At 42.4% G+C, this 22,396-nt stretch overlaps 5 protein-coding genes across 5 annotated transcripts; 3 read left to right on the top strand and 2 right to left on the bottom strand.

Annotated features, from left to right (window-relative positions):
• Positions 1-212: 212 nt before the first annotated feature.
• Positions 213-5,104, bottom strand: LOC135344555 (5' exonuclease Apollo-like). The gene is made up of 9 exons (XM_064541777.1): positions 4,915-5,104; positions 4,322-4,586; positions 3,931-4,039; positions 3,342-3,589; positions 2,834-2,945; positions 2,496-2,666; positions 2,086-2,284; positions 1,600-1,979; positions 213-545 (listed from the first exon to the last, which is right to left on the bottom strand). The coding sequence occupies exons 1-9, from the start codon at positions 5,015-5,017 to the stop codon at positions 303-305; spliced, it is 1,830 nt and encodes a 609-aa protein (XP_064397847.1). The 5' UTR covers positions 5,018-5,104; the 3' UTR covers positions 213-302.
• A 130-nt stretch (positions 5,105-5,234) lies between these two features.
• LOC135343734 (uncharacterized) lies at positions 5,235-7,016 on the top strand. The gene is made up of 2 exons (XM_064540739.1): positions 5,235-5,933; positions 6,040-7,016. Exons 1-2 carry the CDS (start codon positions 5,753-5,755, stop codon positions 6,900-6,902), a joined length of 1,044 nt encoding a protein of 347 aa, XP_064396809.1. The 5' UTR covers positions 5,235-5,752; the 3' UTR covers positions 6,903-7,016.
• A 185-nt stretch (positions 7,017-7,201) lies between these two features.
• Positions 7,202-10,456, top strand: LOC135343732 (probable proton-coupled zinc antiporter SLC30A4). The gene is made up of 8 exons (XM_064540737.1): positions 7,202-7,362; positions 7,547-7,953; positions 8,129-8,297; positions 8,671-8,817; positions 9,138-9,294; positions 9,409-9,691; positions 9,745-9,850; positions 10,061-10,456. Exons 2-8 carry the CDS (start codon positions 7,552-7,554, stop codon positions 10,366-10,368), a joined length of 1,572 nt encoding a protein of 523 aa, XP_064396807.1. The 5' UTR covers positions 7,202-7,362; positions 7,547-7,551; the 3' UTR covers positions 10,369-10,456.
• A 92-nt stretch (positions 10,457-10,548) lies between these two features.
• LOC135343733 (PTB domain-containing engulfment adapter protein 1-like) lies at positions 10,549-14,832 on the top strand. The gene is made up of 10 exons (XM_064540738.1): positions 10,549-10,837; positions 10,943-11,001; positions 11,084-11,155; positions 11,260-11,367; positions 11,679-11,828; positions 12,280-12,499; positions 12,749-12,924; positions 13,138-13,314; positions 13,645-13,755; positions 14,473-14,832. Exons 1-10 carry the CDS (start codon positions 10,627-10,629, stop codon positions 14,620-14,622), a joined length of 1,434 nt encoding a protein of 477 aa, XP_064396808.1. The 5' UTR covers positions 10,549-10,626; the 3' UTR covers positions 14,623-14,832.
• On the bottom strand, positions 14,751-22,384 carry LOC135343730 (uncharacterized). Its single transcript, XM_064540734.1, has 7 exons — positions 22,232-22,384; positions 21,734-22,162; positions 20,605-21,259; positions 19,748-19,859; positions 19,377-19,518; positions 18,840-18,973; positions 14,751-15,910 (listed from the first exon to the last, which is right to left on the bottom strand). Exons 1-7 carry the CDS (start codon positions 22,287-22,289, stop codon positions 14,876-14,878), a joined length of 2,565 nt encoding a protein of 854 aa, XP_064396804.1. The 5' UTR covers positions 22,290-22,384; the 3' UTR covers positions 14,751-14,875.
• Positions 22,385-22,396: the final 12 nt, after the last annotated feature.

Raw genomic sequence — 22,396 nt, 5'->3', positions numbered from 1 at the left:
AATTGCTTATAATACACTGCCTCACCCCGTGCAATTATTGAGACAAACCAGCGACGATTCTCGATATCATGCAGACTGTATATACACCATGCACACAGGTCGGAGGAAATGATTGATTGGAATGGTTCTCCTAGCTGATCTTGAGAAGCCTGCATTATTCCTTCAATGACCAACTAACATTAAAATAGACACACCCACCATCTCTTTCAGCATTTCCAAAATCTCATATGGAATATTGCATATAAAACAGTAATAAAATGAAGGGAGATTTAAAGTCATTAATAGAGTTAGTACTATGTACTCTAATAATCTGAGAGCGAGTCTACTCTACATAATGACAATAAACATAGTTTTCCTTTCGGACAAGTACAAAGTTTAGTGTTCTTATCAATCTGATGGACGGTGCTCCAGCTATGAACAAGGGTGGGGGGATGGGTGTGGTTAAAAGGGGTGGAGCACCCGTGTCTCAGAGCTGCCCTCTTGATTGCTTCATAGGGAAAATCGGAGAGGAAATCAGGCAATGGTTCAGGGACACGCTGTCGGTCCTGTGTGGATTGATAATGAAAGTGAAAGCATCAACCATACACATGTAATAACGTGTTCATCACATTGTGTGCCATACAGAAAATTTAGCCTCTACACAGGCTCTCCTTTTTCTGTTCTTTATCACTATCGTTCAATAAGATAAAATACTGTATTATTCGTTCAAATACGGTATTAATTGGAGGAATAAAGAAAGAAATAGACGTAGAGTTAGGAAAAAGGAGAGCCTGTATCGGGAAGTCGCGTGAGGGTAGAAGGGTGGTAGAAGGGTGAAAATGAGCGTGGGCATACTGAGCTAGAGATGTTGGACTGCCCACGCAGAGGTCTATGACTAATAAAACTTTGCCTGCAGCAAGCTGGACATGGACTTGGAACTGGAAGTTTGCAAGCACTATAGCTAGCTAGATGATCTACATGTACTAGTCTAGATTGTGTGTTTAGATTCTATCACTATTACCTTTTCTTGTGTCTTTCTACATGCTATAGTAGAATAGCTTAGTCATCATTATCATATAGCAGGTAGCTACTGTCACCAGAGCTGGCCACGCTGGTTCTCTGATCTGACTTGCAGCACAGCTTGGTGGCCGGTTGTATACAGTACAGTCTTACTCTGAATGCGTGGGAGAATACCTTACGTCACGATTGTGGGCTACATATCGCCCACGTTCATAAAAATCCTTGTGGATCACGCGATTTCCCAAACCAGGCCTTACTTTTTCTTAACTGTACGCCCATTTCTTTCTTTGCTGCCTCACTATGTCTTTCTTATTTATGGATGAACAGTGACAACAGCAAGAAAAAGTAAGGCCTGGGAACGAGGCTACAGAAAATTATACTTTAGAAACAAAGGTCATGGTATAATACCATAATTGAAATTGAGCAGGAATTATGAGCCATTTGAACCGACTTGGCGTTTTTTTATTTAGTGTCTCAGGCGTGGCTACTACAGCAATGATGTTGTGTCCACCGGAAAACTTTAATTGGCAATCTTTGCTGCCAAATTGCCAAATTAAAACACCCACCAGTTATATGTACTATGCACAGCAAAGGTTGTACCTTAACAGATTGCAGTTCGGCCACACTCGTCATAGGAATTGTGAAAGCTTTCAAAATTGCCGATTTTGAAGAATTCCTACTCATCTCCGGGGGAACACCATCGCTAACGACGTCCTCAGAGAGATCCTCTTTCTCTTGTTTAATCACGAAGGGGACAGTAGGAGCTTCAAAATGTAGCTTTGTCTGCACAAAAGGTCCATAGGTACGAGTTTGACTCTTTTTCAGTTGAATATCTGACAATGGTATCATCCGAGCACAACCCCCCATTAAATTCGTAGAGCTGTCTTCGTGTGTGGTCATATCAGAGACCATTTCCGTAACCATTTCTTCGCTCTGTGCCGTGTTTTCCTTGCTCAACTCACGTACAAGTTCTTCTCTGTCTGTAGCAAGGAAATAAATGAATAGACATGCACGTATACACAAGTAGTATACTGTGTGTGCCCAGCATTGTCACTATATATCACATACAAGTACAAAAGTTCTCACCAGTTAGTGGGGGGTGCTCTGGGTCTTGTGTGATTTTCTTCTGTGGTGAGAGATACTGGACCCCCTTCGGAGTCTGTTTGGTCAAGCGTAGACCCACAAGGGGACGTCTGATGTTGGGATGAAGAACAGGAGTGAGCTCTAACGAGACACGCTGACCAGAGAGCAGGTCCTTTACAGCCTGAGGGACTCTGCTGGTGGTCTGTGCATGGTGGTAGATAGGGTGGGTGAAATTTACAAACACCTTTAGGGTTAATTAATACATACTGTCAATGATCTTTAGCTAGCCCTGAAATACACAGTAAATTGTTAAGTACTAATGTTGTTTGGTGCAAAACTTTGTTGCCAACAAAACCTGAGTTTCCACACATACACATACACACGCCCTACCCCCCTCCCACACACAGACTAACTCTGTCAGTCTTGTCCAGGAACGCATCAAACACTGACATATTACACCTGGTGTGAATAATTGTCCCGTCACCAGTGAACTTGCGAACTATGGGATGCACTTTCCTCGGTTTCACCTCTCTCACAAACTCTCGCAGCTCATGGAAACACGAGTGGTCAGAATACTCCACAATCTAGTGTGGGGTGTGTGTGTGGGGGGTGTGTGTGTGTGTGCGTGTGTGTGTGTGTGTGTGTGTGTGTGAGGTGTCACTGTGTGTGTACGTGTTTGGCATTGGCACAATCACTTGTACACTGTAATTATCATTCCCAAGGCTATGTACAGTGATCTATACTTATACACCTTTAGCCGAGGGCTCTTCTCTGGAGGAGTGGGTGCCCCCTTCCCCGTGTATAGACAGGTGGGCAGGATGGCAAGGTAGTCCTCTTCAGGGCCCTCTTTCATCGCAGGAGCCCTGTACGTGTGTGAGCAGTGTGAGGGTGTGAGGGTGTGTGAGTGTGTGTGTGTGGGAGGAGGTGTAAATTGAGCAGTCTTTTCGGTAATACAAAGCTTGCATAATCAGGCCTGTAGGAATGAAATTTTGGGTATTATATCTAAGCTCTTGAGCAGTCCTTTCGGTAGCTACATATACATAACATGTACAGCTCTTCAGGCACGAGCACTTTATGTCTTCTATATAATAGTTAGACACTGTTTAGGAAGTTTCTACACGATTTAGAAGCCCAAAGGGCTGGTGGGTAATACTACAACCAGCCCTTTGGGCTTCTAAATCATGTAGAAACTTCCTAAACAGTGTCTAACTATTATATACATGTATACAGTATGCTACAAACACTCCATGCACACTCACATTGCCTTGGTGATGAAGTATTGCTGATACACCCTCAGGCGACATTCCTTCATTTCTGTCTTGAAAACGTCCGGCATCTCCAGCAGCTCAAGAGTTTTATATCGTTCCGCCGAGACTCCGATCCACGTCTTCAATCTCATTGCTACCTCCACTAGCATCGTCTCTTTTCCCAGTGTGTGCAGACCGAGCAGAATGATGCGGTCAGGATGATCTTGTATCAGCTTAATTATGGTCTCTGTAGCCTCTTCCTGTAAAAAAAAATATGTATGTATTTATTATCATTCTGTAGCTCAAAGACAACACTACTGTAACATGAGTAGCTCGGGATCATAAGGTACATGTACATCTCAAAACTCGAGTTTGGAGCAAGCAATTTCAAAATGAAAGGATCGATGCCTTTCAAGGACCTTACAACTGTCAAAAAGACACACTAATTAACATGCAATGTACAATACATGTAGTTACAGGGGAGTATGTACAACCTACATGTATAGGATTACCCTTTGTGCAACCCTTTCCGTGAATGTGGATCAATTCAACACACTTGAAGCACTTCACCTAGCATAGTACTGGTATCAAAGACACTCACTCGTGAGGGGAATCGACAGTTGCGGTCGCAGTAGGTGTTGTCCAGGTAAAGATCATCAATGGTGCGACTGCCATTGAGGGCAGGGTGTTCCAACATGGAGGGAGTGTATCTGGGGTGGGTGGGTGGGTGGGTGGGGGGAGAGGTAAGAATAGGAGGGAAAACAAAACATCGCGGGAACACTGTCTTTATTATGATTTTGTTCTATCAATGAACCACTACCTAGCAAGTAGTACTAGCTTTGTACAGGAAACACTTATTGTACAATACAGCAGCTAAGCTCCCTCCACACCTACACCTGTGTAGAGGGTCTGGTGAGTATTGGGAACTTGAAGGATGCCATAATGGCATTCAGGTAGAGAGAAACAAATATAATGTTTAGTTCTTGACATACCTAAAGTCTCCAGTATAGAAGATGGTACCAAAATAGCCCTCAAATAGGAACATGGCCGAACCAGGACAGTGGTTAGCATCGAGTGCTGTCACGGTAATGCTCACACGGTCACCTGGCCAATTCACCGTGACGATCTTGGGTTCCCCCAGCGTCAGCTCAACGATGAGGTTTTGCTTGATATTGAACTTGTGTTTGAGCAGTTTCCCAGTGACTGGTGTGCAGTAAATAGGGTGGTCCCAGAGCTCACTCAGACCAGACGTATGATCTGTGAAATGTACATATTAATTGTAAGTGCACGCTTGCTCATATTATATACCTAGACTGAGAGCAAGTGCTTTGTAATGCGTTTGGGAAGATTGTTAAGCTACTGGTGCATATAAGAGATCACTCTAACTATCAAACTAATGATTTCATACAAAAGTTAATGACATTCACTGTCCTGTGACTGGTCATGAGGCGGTGTCGTATCTTCTAAAATACATGACAGTATGATACGGATGGCTAATAACTTGTGAATGTATGTGGAATATATGAAGTACGTACGACGACGCGACGGGTGTGTATAAATGTTCGCACCAATTGTAAACTTTTACCTGCATGCATGTGAGAGAGGAAAAACAGAGATCTGGGGTTGACATCTCTGAGGTTCCAGTAGTCCACCACGATAGGTGTGTTAGGAATGGACAAGCCGTTCATTCCTACAACTACAGATTAAGAACAGTGAACTCAACTCTTGTCTTGAATTTTGGGTGGGCTGTAATTCGGAAAGAAAAGGGAATTTCCCCACCCACTTTGAAGAAGGCAAACAAAAAGAAAGATAGCCTCGCCTAGAGGGAAGTGGCGTGGGCTATTCTAAAAATAGTTTTTAGTGATGTAACCTAACATGCTTTTTATAGAAAATGTTACATAACCAAGTATTGCACCATCAAGTTGCAATAAAAGCAGCTTTCCCAGCTTCTGCAAGGTCACCCCCACTGATCCAAAGGTTCTGAGCCAATAGCAAAACTGCTTGTCTGCCTCTAGCCAGCTTATTGAAAAGAGATCTGACACCTCTCCTAAAACCAAAAAACCCTTCTGGTCCTCACCCTACCCTCTTGCTGGGGTCTCGCCAAAGAAGAATAGTTGCCTATTGCACTCTCACATTGTGCAGTAGGCTATCGATTGCTGAGCTAAGAAGCAACCTTCAAAGCCGCTTTCCAGGCCAAAGGGCCTCGACGTCAGTCAGATTTTAATCACCCGAACTCGAATATCGAATAGAGCATTGTTACTAAAACTGAACTAGATATTTTGACTTCATCAATAGAGATTACCTCTTCCGGAAGCTTTTCAACCAATTTCAAGATTTCATCCCAATTTACAACCGCTCAACAAAATTCTAAGGTATGGCCAGTAGTAAATTATCCCCAGCAACCTGTTTCGGTCTCATACGAAATGATCGATTGTCAAGAACTGAAAGACTGGGACCGTATCGCGGTCCCGGGGAGGATCGCACTATCCCCAATCGAGGACAGCTTTGGGTCCTTCGAAGACCTGACGAGCTTCTTCACGATGGATGTGACCTCTCCCAAAATGCTCACTCCACTCCAGAGTTCCAGTGCTATGTTTAGTGCTGGTGAGTTTTTAGAAAAATGTCATTGTAATTTGAGAGCATTGCACGTTCTGTACTACTTCTATTGTGTCTGTGTACAATTTTGATTCTTTCTTTCTCTTTCTCTCAGGTAACTTTGGTGATCCACGACCTCCGGAGGTAGCCACTGACACTCACCCTGACCTGGACGCCGTCCTCCTCGACGTTCTCATCTCTAATCTAAACAATGGAGCAGAGCTTGATGTCCAGGAAACCACGCCTCTTTGCAGTGACGATTCTGCCACTAGCTCAGAGGCACCCTCCCCCCCCTCTGTGTCAATTACTACTCTGGAGTGTACTAACGAAACGAATATTGTCGACCCCCTGGATATCCCTTTTTTAACCGAACAATGCGATCTCACCACTTTTCTAGATAGTGTGTCTGTTATTAGTGAACCTACCTTCTCCAATACATGTAGTTCTGGTGCATCGCCTATGTTTTGCAACACAACTGTAGAAAATACTCTCGAAACAACTACGTACAAAGACAATGTCGACTTGTCCGAATGCATGCACCTGTTCCCAGACTCTCTAGAACAATCTGTTATTGATCTATCGGATAGCGAATTAAATCAGCTCTTCAACACATTGCCTTCACAAGAACCTCTTAACTGTGAATCTGAACCTACTACTCCTGTTTCTCCTGTTGTTTCATCCGAACCGCACACACCACAAGTTAGCAATTCACGGAAACGAAGAAAAGTTAGTGAAATTGAACCTAAAGATATCTTTCCCCCCAAAAAGTCTAAAGTAGAAAAACACGTTGAACGCAGGATTAAGAACAATGCAGCTTCACGAGTATCTCGAGCTAAAAGGAGAGAAAGACACACTACCGTTTTCTCTCGAGTAGAAGAGTTGGAGGAGCAAAATGCAAAACTGAGGATTCAAGCTCAAGAAATGGAAGCTGAGACAGCTAGGTTGAAGAAACTACTCGTAGAAAGATTAAGCAAATAAAATTTTATGTTCAAAGAAAATCATTTTGTTTTTAATATCTAGCTCTTTTTATTATGAATTTTTACTTTTGTACAGACGTTTAATATTGTATTTAATAACTGTTGCCTTTTTATATCTTGGAATACAGGTATAATTTTAGTTTACAGTAAAACACTCTGCATGTATGTAAAAGAAAGAGATCCGGTTTACAAATTGATGTGACAGCCTCTATTTAACGCCGCATAAGCCATGCCGATTTTTCCCTTTTATATCAGATGGACAAACAAGCATTCTAGCTGATTGACCCATACCCACCAATGTTTTGCACTCGGCTACTTACTTGTGCACACGGCACAACAAGCAAGGTCACAGCGAGAGGAAGATCTGTACAAAAGGAAAACTGCTGAAGCTACTGTACTGTACTGTCAACTGTATACGCGGTATACAGTTAGCTAGCTAGCTAAAGGAAATCTACAGGAATGTAAGTGTTGCCTACAGGATTGAGGATTGGTCCTAAATCTATACTCTATTACACGTTTTAAAATTGACCAGCAATACATGCAAGGCTTAGCTAGGCTTAGCTAGCTTGTCATATCATAGTTATGTATAGCTATTTTAATGTCCCATAGTGTGTGTGGTTAAAATTCTCAATGTATGGTTTGCAGTTTCCATGGATATCCCGAGAAGACCTGGAACCCCAAGCTCCCCAGAAGCAGCAGTTCGGCAGACTTGGTCCAATCAGAAGGGAGTAATAACATCACCTGATCCACTTCATACAGGACCGCACTTTGACCTTAATTCCGTCTCAGCAAACAGTCTACCAAACATTCAGATAACAAGGGGGAACGGAAGTATCGGTTTAAGTACCTGCCCTTGTGCGGTCAACTGTAACAAAAACTGCTGTAAATCTTCTAGAGCTATGATTGGTACAAAACCCGATCCCTATGGTGATGAAACACCACTGTTGTCGCCGGTGAAGAACTCGATTCAGCGCTCTGAGAGCCCAGCCGGATCCTATGGCTCCACCGACAGCTCTGACCAACTACTCTCAGACGAAGAGGCCAAAGTGAGGGTGAGTGGCTTTCAAAATTATTGTGTTTGCATTCTATATAACCCGAATGTTTATGTAAGCCGTGCTATTGTGAATGTGCGTGTTTGGGGGAAACTGAAAGTAGATTTATCGCAGAATAATTATAATCAATTCCTCGTTGGTGTACTTTACCCCCCCCCCCCACACACACACACAGACGAGTGGACACAGCGTAGACATCGGGTACGACTCTGACTCAAAATTGGAAGCTTCTGTAAAGTGTGGCTGTCACGTGATCGTCAAAGACAAAACTAGTCGCAGTGCTAACATCAAACTAGTCATTGCCTCATTCATTGCTCTGTTCTTTATGATTGGCGAGGTCCTAGGTGAGCCTGAGGCAGTATAATATCTGCTTGTATTTAAATGTACATGGAATTCCAGTGATAAGGTCACTAAGTGCTGTGCAAATTTAAGCGCAAACGAAACAACTATTACAACCCAAATATCGAGAAATAAATTATTTAGAGTGTAACACATCATTGGGTGCCTATCGAGGCTAAAAATGTATGTCACACACCACATTACGTATTTTTGTGGTGTGTTCTATTTCTCTATAGCTAAGCATGAGGATTGCTAACCCACAAAGGTGAACATTTCACGCTATACGGTATTATACCGCCTCTGGTGTTTTTGAGGAATTTTGTTTATCATGGGACTTACCATAATCTGAACCTTTTGTAAATTTATTGATGTGTCTAGGTGGATACTTTGCTGGTAGCCTAGCAATCATGACTGATGCTGCTCACATGCTCTCTGACCTGGCCGGATTCCTCATCTCTCTGTTTGCCATTTGGGTCGGCTCTAGACCACCCTCAAAGAGAATGTCATTTGGGTGGCACAGAGCAGGTAAAGTTATTGGTTAGTTAGTTTTTAGCTATGTAAGTAATGTAACTGTATACGTATAGTGTGTGTGGGTTGAAACCACTAATGAAGGGCATTTTTTAAATTACAACAGTTGAAGTAACTGCCAAAGGGCCTTTTCTAAACGGAGGACCGTATAACAGTGGAAGTACTGCCAAAGGAACTTAATACCGTACAATAGTGGAAGTTTCTGCCGAGTTTCAGTAACTCCATATACTAGTGTTTAGTTAGCCATTGTAATTTTTAGTACCTCTTGTATTTCCTTACATGTGCTTGAACATGTGTCCATTGTTCTGCTTCTGCAGAGGTGATCGGAGCTATAATCTCAGTACTAATCGTGTGGGTGTTGACTGGTGTCTTGTTCTACGAAGCAATTCAGCGTGTGATCAATCCTGATCTGATTAATGTCAAGGCTGATATCATGTTGATCACAGCTTGCGTTGGAGTGTTTGTCAATGTCTTGTAAGTTCGCTTTGCAATGAATAAGTACAAACCATCTGACAGATGCCTTTATATAGCTATTTGATACAGTGATCATTTATACCACATTGTTACTCCACGAAACGTCACTTGCAGCATGTGTGCAGTGCTTGGTCACGGTCATGGGCACTCCCACGGTGGTGGGGGTCACGGACACAGCCATGGTGGCCATGGTAGCAAGAGAGGTGGTCACTCTCATAGTCATGACGACGTGGAGGAAGGAAACAGTCGACTGAGTCGCTTCAAACGTCGACTACGAAGAAATAAGAAACAAGAAAACGCTGAGAACATCAATGTACGAGCCGCATTTGTGCACGTGATTGGAGACCTCATTCAAAGCATAGGAGTTGTTATAGCAGGATACATCATCTGGTTTAGGGTGAGTTGAGATTGACTTTAGAAGCTCATTCTCATTTATTCATCCTGACACAGCCTGACTGGAAAATAGCCGATCCAATTTGTACTTTTCTGTTCTGTGTTCTGGTGCTCTTCTCAACTATCAATGTCCTCAAAGATGCTCTGAGAGTGCTAATGGAAGGTACTTCATAATTATAATAACATAATTATCTTTAGCATTCTTTTATGCGCGATAATTGTTTTATAGTGCATAATCTTTATACAAGTAGCTTCACTGTAGGCAATGCTACATCATCTAGCTTGTCAGAACAGGACATTTTCAAAAAAAAAAAAAAAAAAAAAAAACTTATGAATTGTTTGCATGTATCATCACTGTTTGTGGTTGCTATAGGTACACCCTCCCATATTGACTATGAGGATGTGAAGGCTGACCTTCAAGAGATTGCAGGAGTCAAGCAGGCACACTCATTGCACATATGGTCCCTGACAACCACCAGGACAGCACTGGCTGCTCACCTCGCCATGGAGACTGGGGTTAATGCTCAAGAAGTGCTCGACAAAGCCTCGAAAATGCTCAAAGATAAGCACAATATTGTCCACACCACGTTGCAAGTGGAGGACCACCATAACCTGATGGACGATTGTGGAACTTGTCAACAACAAACTAAACCAAAGTCTAAGCTTTGTTGGATTTGCTAACTAGAATGCTCTGCTTATAAAGTTGAGGTTTTGCTCGCACTGTTTATGTGATTGTGTATACGTGTTTGTAATTTTTCACTTATAAAAATTGTTGTTGCACATAATAAAAAAGTATTGGTTTGCATGGCGTCATCACATGCCATAACAAGAGTTCATTCCTAATTGCTGTTGCCTCCCTCCTGATTTCTGCAAAAAGAGGGGCGGGGCTGGTCACTAACACAACTTTCTGCTTTTTACTGTGCAACTCTTCTTTTAAAGATGTCTAAAGACAGGAAAAAGAAGCAATTCACTCCTGGAGATACTCCAAGGAAAGAGGTGTTGAAGGATCTGCCAGACAGTAGGTATGCAGACGAGGAGGGCGTTGAGACAACCAATATTCTAGCCCCCAAGGGGGAGGCGGGGCCTATAGAGGGCTACAGCGCAATAGAAGGAACAGAGGAGTATATATTCAAAGGAATCAACCCAGGAGGTGAGAATAGCGTTCTCTGTACATGCACTTGATATTATAATTATAGCTAGTCTAGTGTCTATGACTAACAATAAATTATCTGATTCTCTCTTCTTTTATTGCCAGCGGCGTTTTTGCACCCTCCAAGGAGGCTCATCGAAGGCCGAATTATATATCAAGCAAAAGTGAGTGTAACTGACCGTACGTGTCTGTAATGGCTGTGCAGTAGCTTGCTATTTTTATGTTCATTTGTGTGTTTGTATGCAGTACTATGGTCACTTGAATGTCAAAGAGCCTCGTGGGGCAGTTTACGTGAGGGACGCCATCGACAAGCTCAAGGTGAGGCCATTGCATAATGATTAGGAGTGGAAGAAATTGTATAATCGTGTGTGTGATGACAAAACTAGTTTTAAGTATTTGTCACGAATGAGCTATTACTACAGACGGTGGTGGATGTAACACGAGCTAACAACCCGGGAGAAGATGTTGTCAAAACAGTTGATCTGTCCATCTCCATCAGAGGAATCACTTGTGTCACCAAAGATAAAAAGGTGAACTGGTAGTTTTTGACTTGCCCACAAAATGTGTGGCTTTTCACATCATTTGTACCTTAATTGCGTACTTGTCCACCTACGTACCTCTAGCATTACTACTGCCAAGCAGCTTAATTGAACTACCTGTAACCAAGCCACTTACTTGTAATGATGTACTTGAACTGTTCTAACAAATGTCTATTAATCATTCTAAGCTGTAGATTAGTTTACCAAGGTTACAGACTCGCTAGCCACATATGTTGTGCCCAATTGCAGCCAAATTGATCAAATCCAATTCACTTGTATCTCTTGTAACCCCCCCCCCACAGGAAATTCTTCACCAGCATCCAATCCATGCCATCTCTTTCTCAGCTGATGATAAGAGAGGGAAGGCTGGTAACATGCTAGCGTACATTGCCAAGGGACGAGCTCCTGCAAGAGACAACATCTGCTATGTCCTCGAAGTGAAACCGAAACAGGTTAGGTTTGATCACAATGGCTATATATGCTGTATAGGGAGTAATTATATGGGGTAAAAAAAATTCAACTCGAAAACGGAGATTAAAAGAAAAAAAAGTAAAAATGTCATTCCCTGCACTGCATTGCATGCGTTCCGGTAAACCATGCATACATTTTCGTGCTCGAGGTCAAAACTGTTAGCAATGACTAATTCATAACATACATCATGTACACCAGCCTATTGAATCAGTTAGATGAACTAGCGTATAAGCATGTGACGCGAACATTTATACCCACGAATATATTAACATGCATGCGTCAAAACGCTGATACTCCACGAAAATTAAATCTGCGAAATCCTGATCTTTCCGCAAAATGTTATACCCTCGAAATATACCCCCGCTAGTATTTCATGTTATCATGCATATATCGAGTGTATATAATAACTAAGTTGCACCTATAATATACAAGGCAAAAGAAGTCATTGCCACCATTGGACAAGCGTTTGAGCTAGCCTACAGAAGGTACGCTGATGCTCAGAAAGCACGAGAAGGATTTGAGCAGCTGAAACAAGTCTACCACACGGCCAGTGATTCTGAGAAGGAGAAGATTCGTCAACAGCTGGAGGTGGAGAGGGTCAAGATAGCCAAGCATATGGAGGAAGAGAAGAATAGAGAGAAGCCATTTAAGAGTTAGTTACTATAGTATCTTGGGATGGCAAAAAGTTACACATAACTATGCAGCCTTGTACTTATTTCTCCTCCTGTAGTACACGTAGTTACCCGATAAATTATTTATTTCCTTGATTAAATGCTGATTAAATGCAGATTTTTTGCAAAACAAAAATAATAATGGTGGCCGTTCGCATTAGTTCATATCATATGGTTGAACCGACTATTTTGTGACCATGTACTTATTGTCTCATTGCTATCTACTGCAGTTGACCCCAAGTTCCGTCCCTCCCACACTGGCTCTGCCCCGGTCGCCATGAAGGAGGACACCTCTATGATTACCATGACCACTGACGACCCACAGCTGATGGTGGCAGTACGAAAAGAGGCCAAAGAAATGGAGCTCGAGTCAAAGATCAAGGCACAAAAGAAGGGCCAACCAGAGGTAAGCTAGCTACTCAATACATGAGGTTTAGACTATAACTACATTTGCATCTTGGGATGATAAAAATAATGATGTATACTTCGAATTCTCCGTTACAGGAAGTTTGTTTTCGGTATCTTAGACTACTTGTAGCATGTTGAATATATACTGCTAACAATGTTATTTGCTATAATAGCATCTCTTAATTACGCTACTCGTTCTTTTGTTGGCCAGCCTCAAGATAAAGAATCATCGATTGTGTCGAAATGGTCGAATATTGCAACAGCCATGGAGCCGTTCCAAATTGAGCCATCCCTCGATCCTGACACCCAATACCTGGTTCCAAGATTCCAGACGCTGGAACTGGACGACGCCATCGCTGACATTAACTCTCAAATTGAAGTCTTAGAGGTGAGATAATAGGACACGCACACACACACACACACACACACACACACTCACACACACACACACACACTCACACACACACACGCAATGGCATACACTCACACACACATCTACACGCACATACTAAGATGTGCATGAAAAACGTATTAAGTAGAATGGCATTGGTTCAACAATCACAATCACATGTGCAGTCACATACAAACTACATGTATTTAGATCTCAAAGGGGCCTGTAAAACGACACCTAGTAGAACAAATCGGCAAAAGCATCTATTTGCGTAGAGAGAGTGGAGAAGCATCTATATATTTGCATACTTTTATTCCTTCACTACAGGAAGCGTTCAGCTGGCGCACTGCGCAGGCACACCTGGATGAGGATATTGACATGACCCCATTCTCCCACCCCCTACTAGACTCAATAGACGAGAAGCTCAGAGAGATCGAGGTCAGTTAATTCTATTGTACTTTCGTACGTATGTACCATATGCTTGTGTGGTATGAATCACATTTAATTTGATAGGAATATTTATAGCTCCAACACACATGTACAGCATGTTCCCTTAGACTGTTAAAGTAAAGAAGATTCATCTTCTAAAATAGTACCATTATGCAGTAGCATTATAATGTCTCCCTGTCAACTTGTAGCTTAACTGCTACTACCGTATAGCGGGTACTTTTGGTGCAAATTTTCGTACGAACTACCCATTTGTATTTACAGCTCAGGATAGTTACGTTGAACCGATTGCGGTAGCAGTTTTAATTTTCGTATGCTAACAATACGAAATATACGAAAATGTCTACCAAAATATACTTCGATACGGTATATGGTATATGGACCACCACGTACTACCGAGTAACATGTAACGTACATGTCATTGTAACTACTGTCAGCACATTCAGTAGCTTGGGTGTCATACAGGGGGGAAAGGGGGGATATCCCTCCCTAGCTCCAATTCCCCCCCCCCCCCCTTTCAAGTTACTAGTTGTATGACGAGTGTCCATAGCTGGGTATAACAGTTGACCTTTTTTTTAGCAATATTTTCTGCTAACTTTTCTTGTTTCTCCCCTCTACTTCAAAATCCTGTATGACACCCTGGTAGCCCATATAATAATTATCCTTATTTACGGTACGTTATACTATACATTTTGTACACATGTGCAGGCCACTACCGACGATCTTCCCGACATACCAGACATGCCCTCCAACTATGTGATGGACGAGTTTTTGAAGGCACGAGAAAAAGCCAACCTTCCGAAAGAGGGTGCCATCAAGGACATGGCTGCTGGGTGGTACAAGGAACATCATGACTAGCAACCATGAATATAGTATATAGCAACAATTAAAATTAAACCTTTATTAGAGAGTATAATTATCTAATTATTATCTGTACGTCCTTTACCTGCGTGCTATTATTTTACTTGTCATTTTTGTTCGATTAATTCTGTCAAACATGTACACACATGTATATACAAACATTACGCACAGTCATACAAAAATAGTTGTTGAGTGATAATTAAATGATTGATGTGAAATTTTAAAAAGGTGAACTTATTTTAGTTTCTTACTACACACTAGTGACAGTGGACGCACTGTTTTCATTGTTCTCAGTATGAGGAAGACATCTAAAGTTTGTAGCTCCTTCCACCATCTTGTCTTGATCGATTGACGGCACTCCGCTATCCACGGAACTTGTAAGAGCGTCCGTATCAGACTCCGCAGGGACAAGGCCAATGGTATCAGAATGGGACAGGTCAGAATGTGCATTGAGAATACCGGAATCAGAATTCAAGTTTAGTGTAAAATCGGAAATATCGAGCTGCTGTCCATCTGGTGATGCCACATTGTCATCCCCGTGAGTTGCTGCCTCACTCATCATGTCGTCTATTCTTTCCTCCAACGTAGTGCCTAAGGGTGATTGACTCAGCTCTCTAATCTCCTCCTCCATCTCGCCAACAGATTCTTGAGCAGCTGCCATGTTCCTTAACGAGAGTGACTCACTCTTATTGAAATTGTTCAGCTGTCTCATTTCTTGCTCGTAGTGGTAGCTGCTCCTCAGGCTGTGTGTGCAGCGGGCAGCCATATGCCCTCGGGAGGTTCGAGAATGCTCAGTGTCACTGCATATATGCGGCATCGAAACTTGGTGCCTCTGTTGGCCCCGAATGGGACCTCGGTTGAATGTGAACATGGTTTGCTGGAATAAAAGATAGTCTTCAGGTGTTGGTCCATAATAAGGAGGAGGTCCCGATTGAGAATGTTCTGCTTGCTCGTCGGTTTCCACGGTATCAGATTGTAGTGTAGTAATGGCAGAAGTACTTTCTTGCCTAGAAATATCAGATTGTTGTTGGAATGGAATAGGATCAGTTGGACTGTAGTATGGGGGTGGGCTGGATTGGGAATGCTCCGTTGGTCTGTTCATAGCCACGGCCTCAGGTGCTATTATAGAGGTTGGCACTGTCTGTGTGCTATCTTTACGAGCAATATCGTTTATGTTCGTCGCAATGAGTTGTTTCATACGTAGCGTAACATTGGCAGCTGACAGTCGGGCCTCGGCGTCGTCATCCCAACACTCGTACAGAGTCTCTTGCAGGGAGTTGAGCGTCTGTGTGTGTGTGTGTGTATATGTGTATGTGTGTGTGTGTGTGTGTAGGTGTGTGGTGGATGGGTGTGTGTGTGTGTGTGAGTGAGGGGGTTAGGACAGGGAAATAGCTCACGAACATATTACATATAGTAACAGTAGGTACATGTACCAGAGTTGAAGAATAATACATCATGTACTGGTAAAGGACAAGTACTGTCTGGTAAAGACAAACAATCAATTTGATCCTAAATACCCACTAGAACTTGGTGTAGTAACGATTCCAAATTTCAGTATATGTATGCACAGTAACACCATCAATACCACAATAAACATATCACATGATACAAACAAACTGTCACAAGAATGTACACACAGCACATTGTAGTCATCTCTATATAGTTACAAGCTAACAGAGTTCGTGGGGGTCAACTCTCCAGTGTGTGACAAGTCACTCTTGTGGAAATGATCGGGAGTACTGTTAATTGTGTCGCTTTTCTTACAAGACAGCATTCTCCTCCAAGTTGACCTAACTCGAGTATAAAGATACAGAATGACAAGAGGACAGGAGAGGGCATGCAACAAATCCAGCACAAAATACTCAAAATCAGACATAAAATTTGCCCAGTTTCCAAAAAATGGTTCCAAATGATCCTTCTCCAAAATCTCACCCGTTACTATAGTAGCCAGATAGCTCAACAGACTAGTGCAAAACAGCAGCGATACCATCAATACGGGCAACAGGAGAATGCGTCGACTAAAACTAGCATCCTTGGGATTGTTTCGGACTATAAACTTTTTCTTGAATATGTAAAACGCCCAAATTGACACCGACAAAGTGACTACGACGCAAGGTAGCAGAGTGAAGGCAATAAAGGCAACAACGACGAATAAGCTCCAATCTGTGGTGCTCACAAAAGCACTGTTATCGGGTGAATCGGTGCAAAACGAGTGACAATGCAGTGGAAACTCGCTGAGAAAGCTACTGGCAGAGAACAAAACAGTCCAAAAAACTGCTACAACAGTCGAGAGCAACAGACAGCCCACACTTTTCTTGTAGCTATTCTGCACTTCTTGATTTCCTTTCATTACCAACAACTGAAGTACGCTCTGACAAGTGACCACGACAATAAAGTACACTATAAAAAAAATTCTCGGCATAGCCAGAGTCACAAGAGTGAAGTTCATGCATTCGCAATAACGCATATAACTTGGAGAGTTGACAATTTGATCAACGCAAATCAGAATCTTGTCCACACAAACCCCTAGCAACAGAGATCCATACAAGACAAGCAATGGCTTATGATTGATTTTACTCTTTAGTAAAGCCACAAACACGGAAATGTTCATAAAGAGAGTTGTAGGTAACAACACTCCGACAAATAGAGACAAGTTAAAAGACACTAATGGTCTCCATAGCGGAAACTCGAGAGAGCCATTGTAGAGACTCATGTTAGCAGACATCATCATTCAAAGCAACTCTTGGACACATATAGACTAACTAGCAATAGGACTCTAGCTATCAGGCTACCAGCAGTGAAAAGAGCAGCTATAATTATAAATTATTGTTCTTTTTTAAGGCTAGAACTAATGGACTGTATATAGCTAACTTGGTAGTGGACTAGCCTGACCTGATCTGAACTAAGATATGGTTTTTTATCTCTTGGGATTAAACACAACAATTAAAGAGAAACCTATAACTTCCAATACATAAACACTGTACTAGCTTTCTAAACTACAAGTGATACTGATCGAGTGATAACACCGTTGTTAAACTAACCGTACGGATCAGCACGTACACACAATGAACGCCCTAAGGTGGTATTTTTAGTTTACAGAAACACAGCTAGTACCAATAGGTACATGTACCAGAGTAAATCAAGTACTGCATAGGTAACGACACAATCAATTAGGTCCGTACCCACTAGAACTTGGGGAAGTAACGATTCCAAACTCTCAATTACAGTAGGTAGTACTAGGTACACTATCAAAGACAAGACTATGGTCACCCACGTGCATGGTACGTTGAGATACACTTGAACAACAACATCTGATGGATATGATAGCTAGGAGCATGTTTGGGGCTAGCCTCCTTCACGGGCCTTGGAAGGCGGCCTGGGATCGAGGCTAGTTTGGGGCTAGCCTCCTTCACAGGCCTTGGAAGGGCGGCCTGGGATCGAGGCTAGTTTGAGGCAAGCGAGCGAATTGTGTATTTGTTAAAGATAGTAGTACACAGTGATGAACTAAATTTAAACGTGGTATCTTATATTGATATTGATGAATCGAATTAAATCAAATGATTGTGGACTGAATAGTCTGATGTAGATACGATTTCCCTCTGTACCCTTCCAAGGCCTGTGAAGGAGGCTAGCCCCAAACATGCTCCTAATTATTATATAACATTATATTATTATATTACTGTGCCGGTCCATGACAGACAAACAGACAGACAGACATGTTGATGCACTAGTGTGATCTCTTCGCGGCTATGATTGACACTAGTGGTTTCCATAGCGGAAACTCGAGAGATCCATTGTAGATACTAATGTTAGTAGACATCATCTCTTTCAAAGCAATTAGCTCTGAGCACACATAGCAATAGCACTCTAGCTACCAGGCTACAGAAGTAAAAACAATTCCTTTTTAAGGCTAGACTGTAGCTAACTTGCAGTCTATATACTAGTCTGACCACTAAGAGATACAACATGACTTTTTATCTCTTTTGGGATTAAAACACAGTATCATAAACAATACTACTGGTTTTTCTAAACTACAAGTGATAAGAACACTGTTGTTGAAGTATCAAAGGACGTACAAACGCCCTGAGGGGTCTACAAGCTACTTATGACAGTACATTGAACTAAGGGTATTCTAAGTTATAGATAGTACATGGGCATGAGGGGATATTTTCAGTTTATAGAAACACAGCTGACATTGCAGCAACACAGCTCACCTCGTGGTTTCCCCAAATGGCGGGCAGAGATGGGCGAAGTTTCCGAGTGACTACGATGTCCTTGAGTCGCTCGAGGGAGGGGTTAGGCCCCGCCTCCTCCTTGTACGGTAGTTGATAACCGGGGACTTCCTCCTCTGTGGGAAAAGTGAGAGTGAGTCTAAGATGGTTCCATGCTTTCCTCAAAATTATGATTGATATCAGACCACTGGGCAAAGAGAAGAACACTGACAGCATTAAACCGATAATTTAGGCCCAAATACAAGGCTGTTAAGACACCACCCGTGAGAGGGTGTGCCCGTTGTGGGAGGCCACACCCCCGTGTGGTAGGTGCATGGGTAGACTCCAGAGGAGGTACGACAGGTGCGGTGCAGCTCAGGCAATTAGCCTTTGATTGAACAATAATTATCCGCCCACGTCGTATGTTTTTGCTGAGAGTAATCAGAGGCTAATTACTTGAGCTGCACCGCGCCTGTCGGACCTCCTCTGGGTAGACTCTTAGGACCATGTGTGCACTTGTACTAAGGTGTGTTTACTGACCCGTGAGGACGCAGGTGCGTGACATGACCTCCCACATGACCAGGGCGAGGGAGTACACATCAATCTGTTTAAACGACTGCAAGTCATGCAAGTTCACTCGTGCATCCAGTGCCTCAGGGGCCATGTAGCGATACGTCCCAGCCTGGATGTGGGTGTGTGTGTGGGTGTGGGGGGAAGTACGTACATATAAGAGCTAACGTTACTCGATACAGCCAATAAGTGTGAGTGTGTGTAGGGTGGGGGGGTTACAAACAGACTGGCTATACACATGTGATACACATGTGACATTCAGTGTATGTTAGGACTTCGAACTAATAATAAATTATGATGAGATTTGTAACTGTATACACATGTGACTGTCATGTGATTACCTGTACAGTGTTCGTGGTTTGTTTTCCGTCCAGAATCAGAGCAAAGCCAAGGTTACTGATCACACAGTCCCCGCTGTCACTCCTCACAAGCACGTTGGCCGATTTCACATCCCTGTGTGTGTGTGGGGGGGTGGTTCAAAAATATTGAGACAGAAACTGCTGCAGGCATGGACCACTAATCAGAAAAATCTGCCATGAGATAGACCTTTAATAATAATTATGGCCCAGCAAACATTTTAATAAAATTATCAGAAAATGGACAAATTATGCAATTTATAGTTGTAAAATTGACTGTTCCTAACTCAAGTTATGGTCTCTCAAAGTTAGCTCTGAAAACAGGTTCATTGCAGAACAAACATTCAAGTTATACGTACTTTATATGGCATGCATGTACAAACGAAAAGATCTATATATAGACAAATAAGAAAACATTTTCTGGCAGAGATAATTAATTAAAAACTACAGTTCCTGTTTCAAGTGAATTGTAAACTCCCACACACTATAATCACAGAGGGTTACGAGCTCATCGAGTTGCTAGGCAGCACTATAAGGCGAGACGTGTCTAGTGTGTCTCCACACTTATTGAGTTAACACCATGGCATGTAAGTATATGGGCAATGGTATGTTAATTGATACAGACACAGCCAAACAAAGACACCACCCAGACAATCACTGCATTAATGTACTATGTACAAAAGGCAAACTGGCTCCTGATCAGATTTCAACTACATACACAATATTTCCTGCTCAGGAAATACCTAGATACAAACAGGTTATAACTATAAAATCAGGGTACACCGATTTGCATATTATATATAAGCGTGCACTATGGTAACAGACCACACCCACCCACCCACCTGTGTGCCACGGGGTACTTCTCGGCCTTAATCCCAGCCGAGTTGTGGTAGTACTCGGAGTGCAAGTGAGTGAGTCCGTCAGCCACAGTATGGATTATTACACACGCCTGTTGCCAACTCAACACACGAGAACGGAGATAATTATCCAGCGAGCCAAGTTGATAGTAGCGTGTCAATAACGCACGCTCGGTGGTAATTCCTGATCCCCTCATCTCACAGCCGATGTACTCGAGTATATTGCAGTGAAAGGTAGATTCCATTGAGTAGAGATTTTGCTCGGTCTCAAAAGCTGACCGTCCTTGCGATGTGTATATCTTCACGGCAACAATTTCCCCGCGATATTTGGCACGATATACGAAACCGTAGCGACCGTGTCCGATGCTTTCTAGCAGCTGCCACGAATGCTGGTTGACTGGGTTGATAAAACTGGTTTGTTGAGATCGAATCGCTGTCGGAATTTGGATCTTACGTCGCAGTTTATACAGACAGAAGATTAAGATCAGCAGGAGAACGATAAATAGAATGATTGTTATGACAATGCTGGTGACGGTACAGGTAGTACAATTAATCACAGGGAGTGCAGTGGTAGTACAATTAATCACAGGGAGTGCAGTGGTAGCTGGAGTGGTGGCGTCGGTTTGGTTAACCATGGGTTCTGTTAAGTAGAGAGAAAGAGAAATGTTGAACCAAACAATATCATTATCAGCCAATAGCCCAAAACTATATACGATAGTTGTGACAGTGCGTAGGATGATGCAGACAATCTGTGCCACAATTATATGTTTGTGAACAATCCTCGGAAATAAACTATTTGATTAAGTGAGTTAACTCTATCGATAGTGTTGGCAATGGTATGGATAATATCACAAAGTTCATAGAGTGCGTAGCTATAGCAACAGTTACAGTATATACATGTAAGGGCATAATTGTGTTTGTGTGTGTGTGCAATATGAAACCTTTCTATAAGGGTCACCCTTGGGCAGACCAACAGCTAATAAAGAGGTGGCCTGCTAAATACCAGGTGCAATGGAGGCTGTTGGCCCAATAATTAATGGCTGTATTGTATACAATGAGAGGGTGAACTGCTCATAGGGTGACCATAGACAGGTATCAATGCACTCTTACTCACGTTCTGTTGGCAAAGATAAGTTAAATTCCGTTTGATATTCAACCACCTCGAGGTTAGAGCCATTCTCACTGCTAACTCCATCAACACAATTAAAAAAAGCACCCTTGTTTCTAAAAGTACATCTATTGGGCACAACTTCAGTTGTAGCACAATGGGATATAAAAACCCACTTAAATATTGTGCGTATTGTGCTATTTGAGAAGCCGTCAAAATGGTACGCACAGAATTTTTCATTTGTACAATTTTTAATTGGACAGCTGCTGAAGTTGATGTGACAGTTTACTACTGTGTTAATGTTGTTGTTAATATCAATGGTGCAGTTGGCCGGTACTGGTGGGCTACAGGTTCGACAAGCTTTTTGGGTAGAGGCGGTTGCTTTGGAGATAGTTTGGGTGGCAAGTAGCATCAACATCAACAAGCTAACCTGAGCTGTGTGTGTGTATAATTATGTGTTTGGGTAACTGGATTTATAGCTTATAATTTATAATGTACACTTACCTAGTGTGGTACTGGCCCCTCCTCTGATCCAGTACATTCCCATATAGCTTCTTGACATGTCTTGATGATGATCTAGCTAGCTATAGTCATAGTGGTCTGTTCCCTTCTTATATCTAGTGTGTTTTGTACAAAGGCATTGTTTTGGTGTATGAATCTAACTTATTA

This window comes from Halichondria panicea, chromosome 11 (genome assembly GCF_963675165.1).
Source record: "Halichondria panicea chromosome 11, odHalPani1.1, whole genome shotgun sequence".
In the NCBI taxonomy this organism is placed as follows: domain Eukaryota; kingdom Metazoa; phylum Porifera; class Demospongiae; order Suberitida; family Halichondriidae; genus Halichondria; species Halichondria panicea.
Note: the sequence above shows the minus strand (reverse complement) of the source record. Positions and strands in the feature narration are given on the sequence as shown.

Coding starts and splice junctions, on each gene's coding strand:
- LOC135344555 (XM_064541777.1), bottom strand. CDS start 5,017: ATGAACGGCTTGTCCATTCCTAACACACCTATCGTGGTGGACTACTGG. Junction 2,285..2,495: donor TCCTGGACAAGACTGACAGA/GTTAGTCTGTGT, acceptor CACCATGCACAG/ACCACCAGCAGAGTCCCTCA. Junction 546..1,599: donor CCGAACTGCAATCTGTTAAG/GTACAACCTTTG, acceptor CAATCCACACAG/GACCGACAGCGTGTCCCTGA.
- LOC135343734 (XM_064540739.1), top strand. CDS start 5,753: ATGATCGATTGTCAAGAACTGAAAGACTGGGACCGTATCGCGGTCCCG. Junction 5,934..6,039: donor CAGTGCTATGTTTAGTGCTG/GTGAGTTTTTAG, acceptor TCTTTCTCTCAG/GTAACTTTGGTGATCCACGA.
- LOC135343732 (XM_064540737.1), top strand. CDS start 7,552: ATGGATATCCCGAGAAGACCTGGAACCCCAAGCTCCCCAGAAGCAGCA. Junction 8,298..8,670: donor TATGATTGGCGAGGTCCTAG/GTGAGCCTGAGG, acceptor TGATGTGTCTAG/GTGGATACTTTGCTGGTAGC. Junction 9,692..9,744: donor GATACATCATCTGGTTTAGG/GTGAGTTGAGAT, acceptor ATCCTGACACAG/CCTGACTGGAAAATAGCCGA.
- LOC135343733 (XM_064540738.1), top strand. CDS start 10,627: ATGTCTAAAGACAGGAAAAAGAAGCAATTCACTCCTGGAGATACTCCA. Junction 11,002..11,083: donor GAATTATATATCAAGCAAAA/GTGAGTGTAACT, acceptor GTTTGTATGCAG/TACTATGGTCACTTGAATGT. Junction 13,756..14,472: donor AGAAGCTCAGAGAGATCGAG/GTCAGTTAATTC, acceptor ACACATGTGCAG/GCCACTACCGACGATCTTCC.
- LOC135343730 (XM_064540734.1), bottom strand. CDS start 22,289: ATGTCAAGAAGCTATATGGGAATGTACTGGATCAGAGGAGGGGCCAGT. Junction 19,860..20,604: donor AAGTACCCCGTGGCACACAG/GTGGGTGGGTGG, acceptor ACACACACACAG/GGATGTGAAATCGGCCAACG. Junction 18,974..19,376: donor ACGCACCTGCGTCCTCACGG/GTCAGTAAACAC, acceptor CTTTTCCCACAG/AGGAGGAAGTCCCCGGTTAT.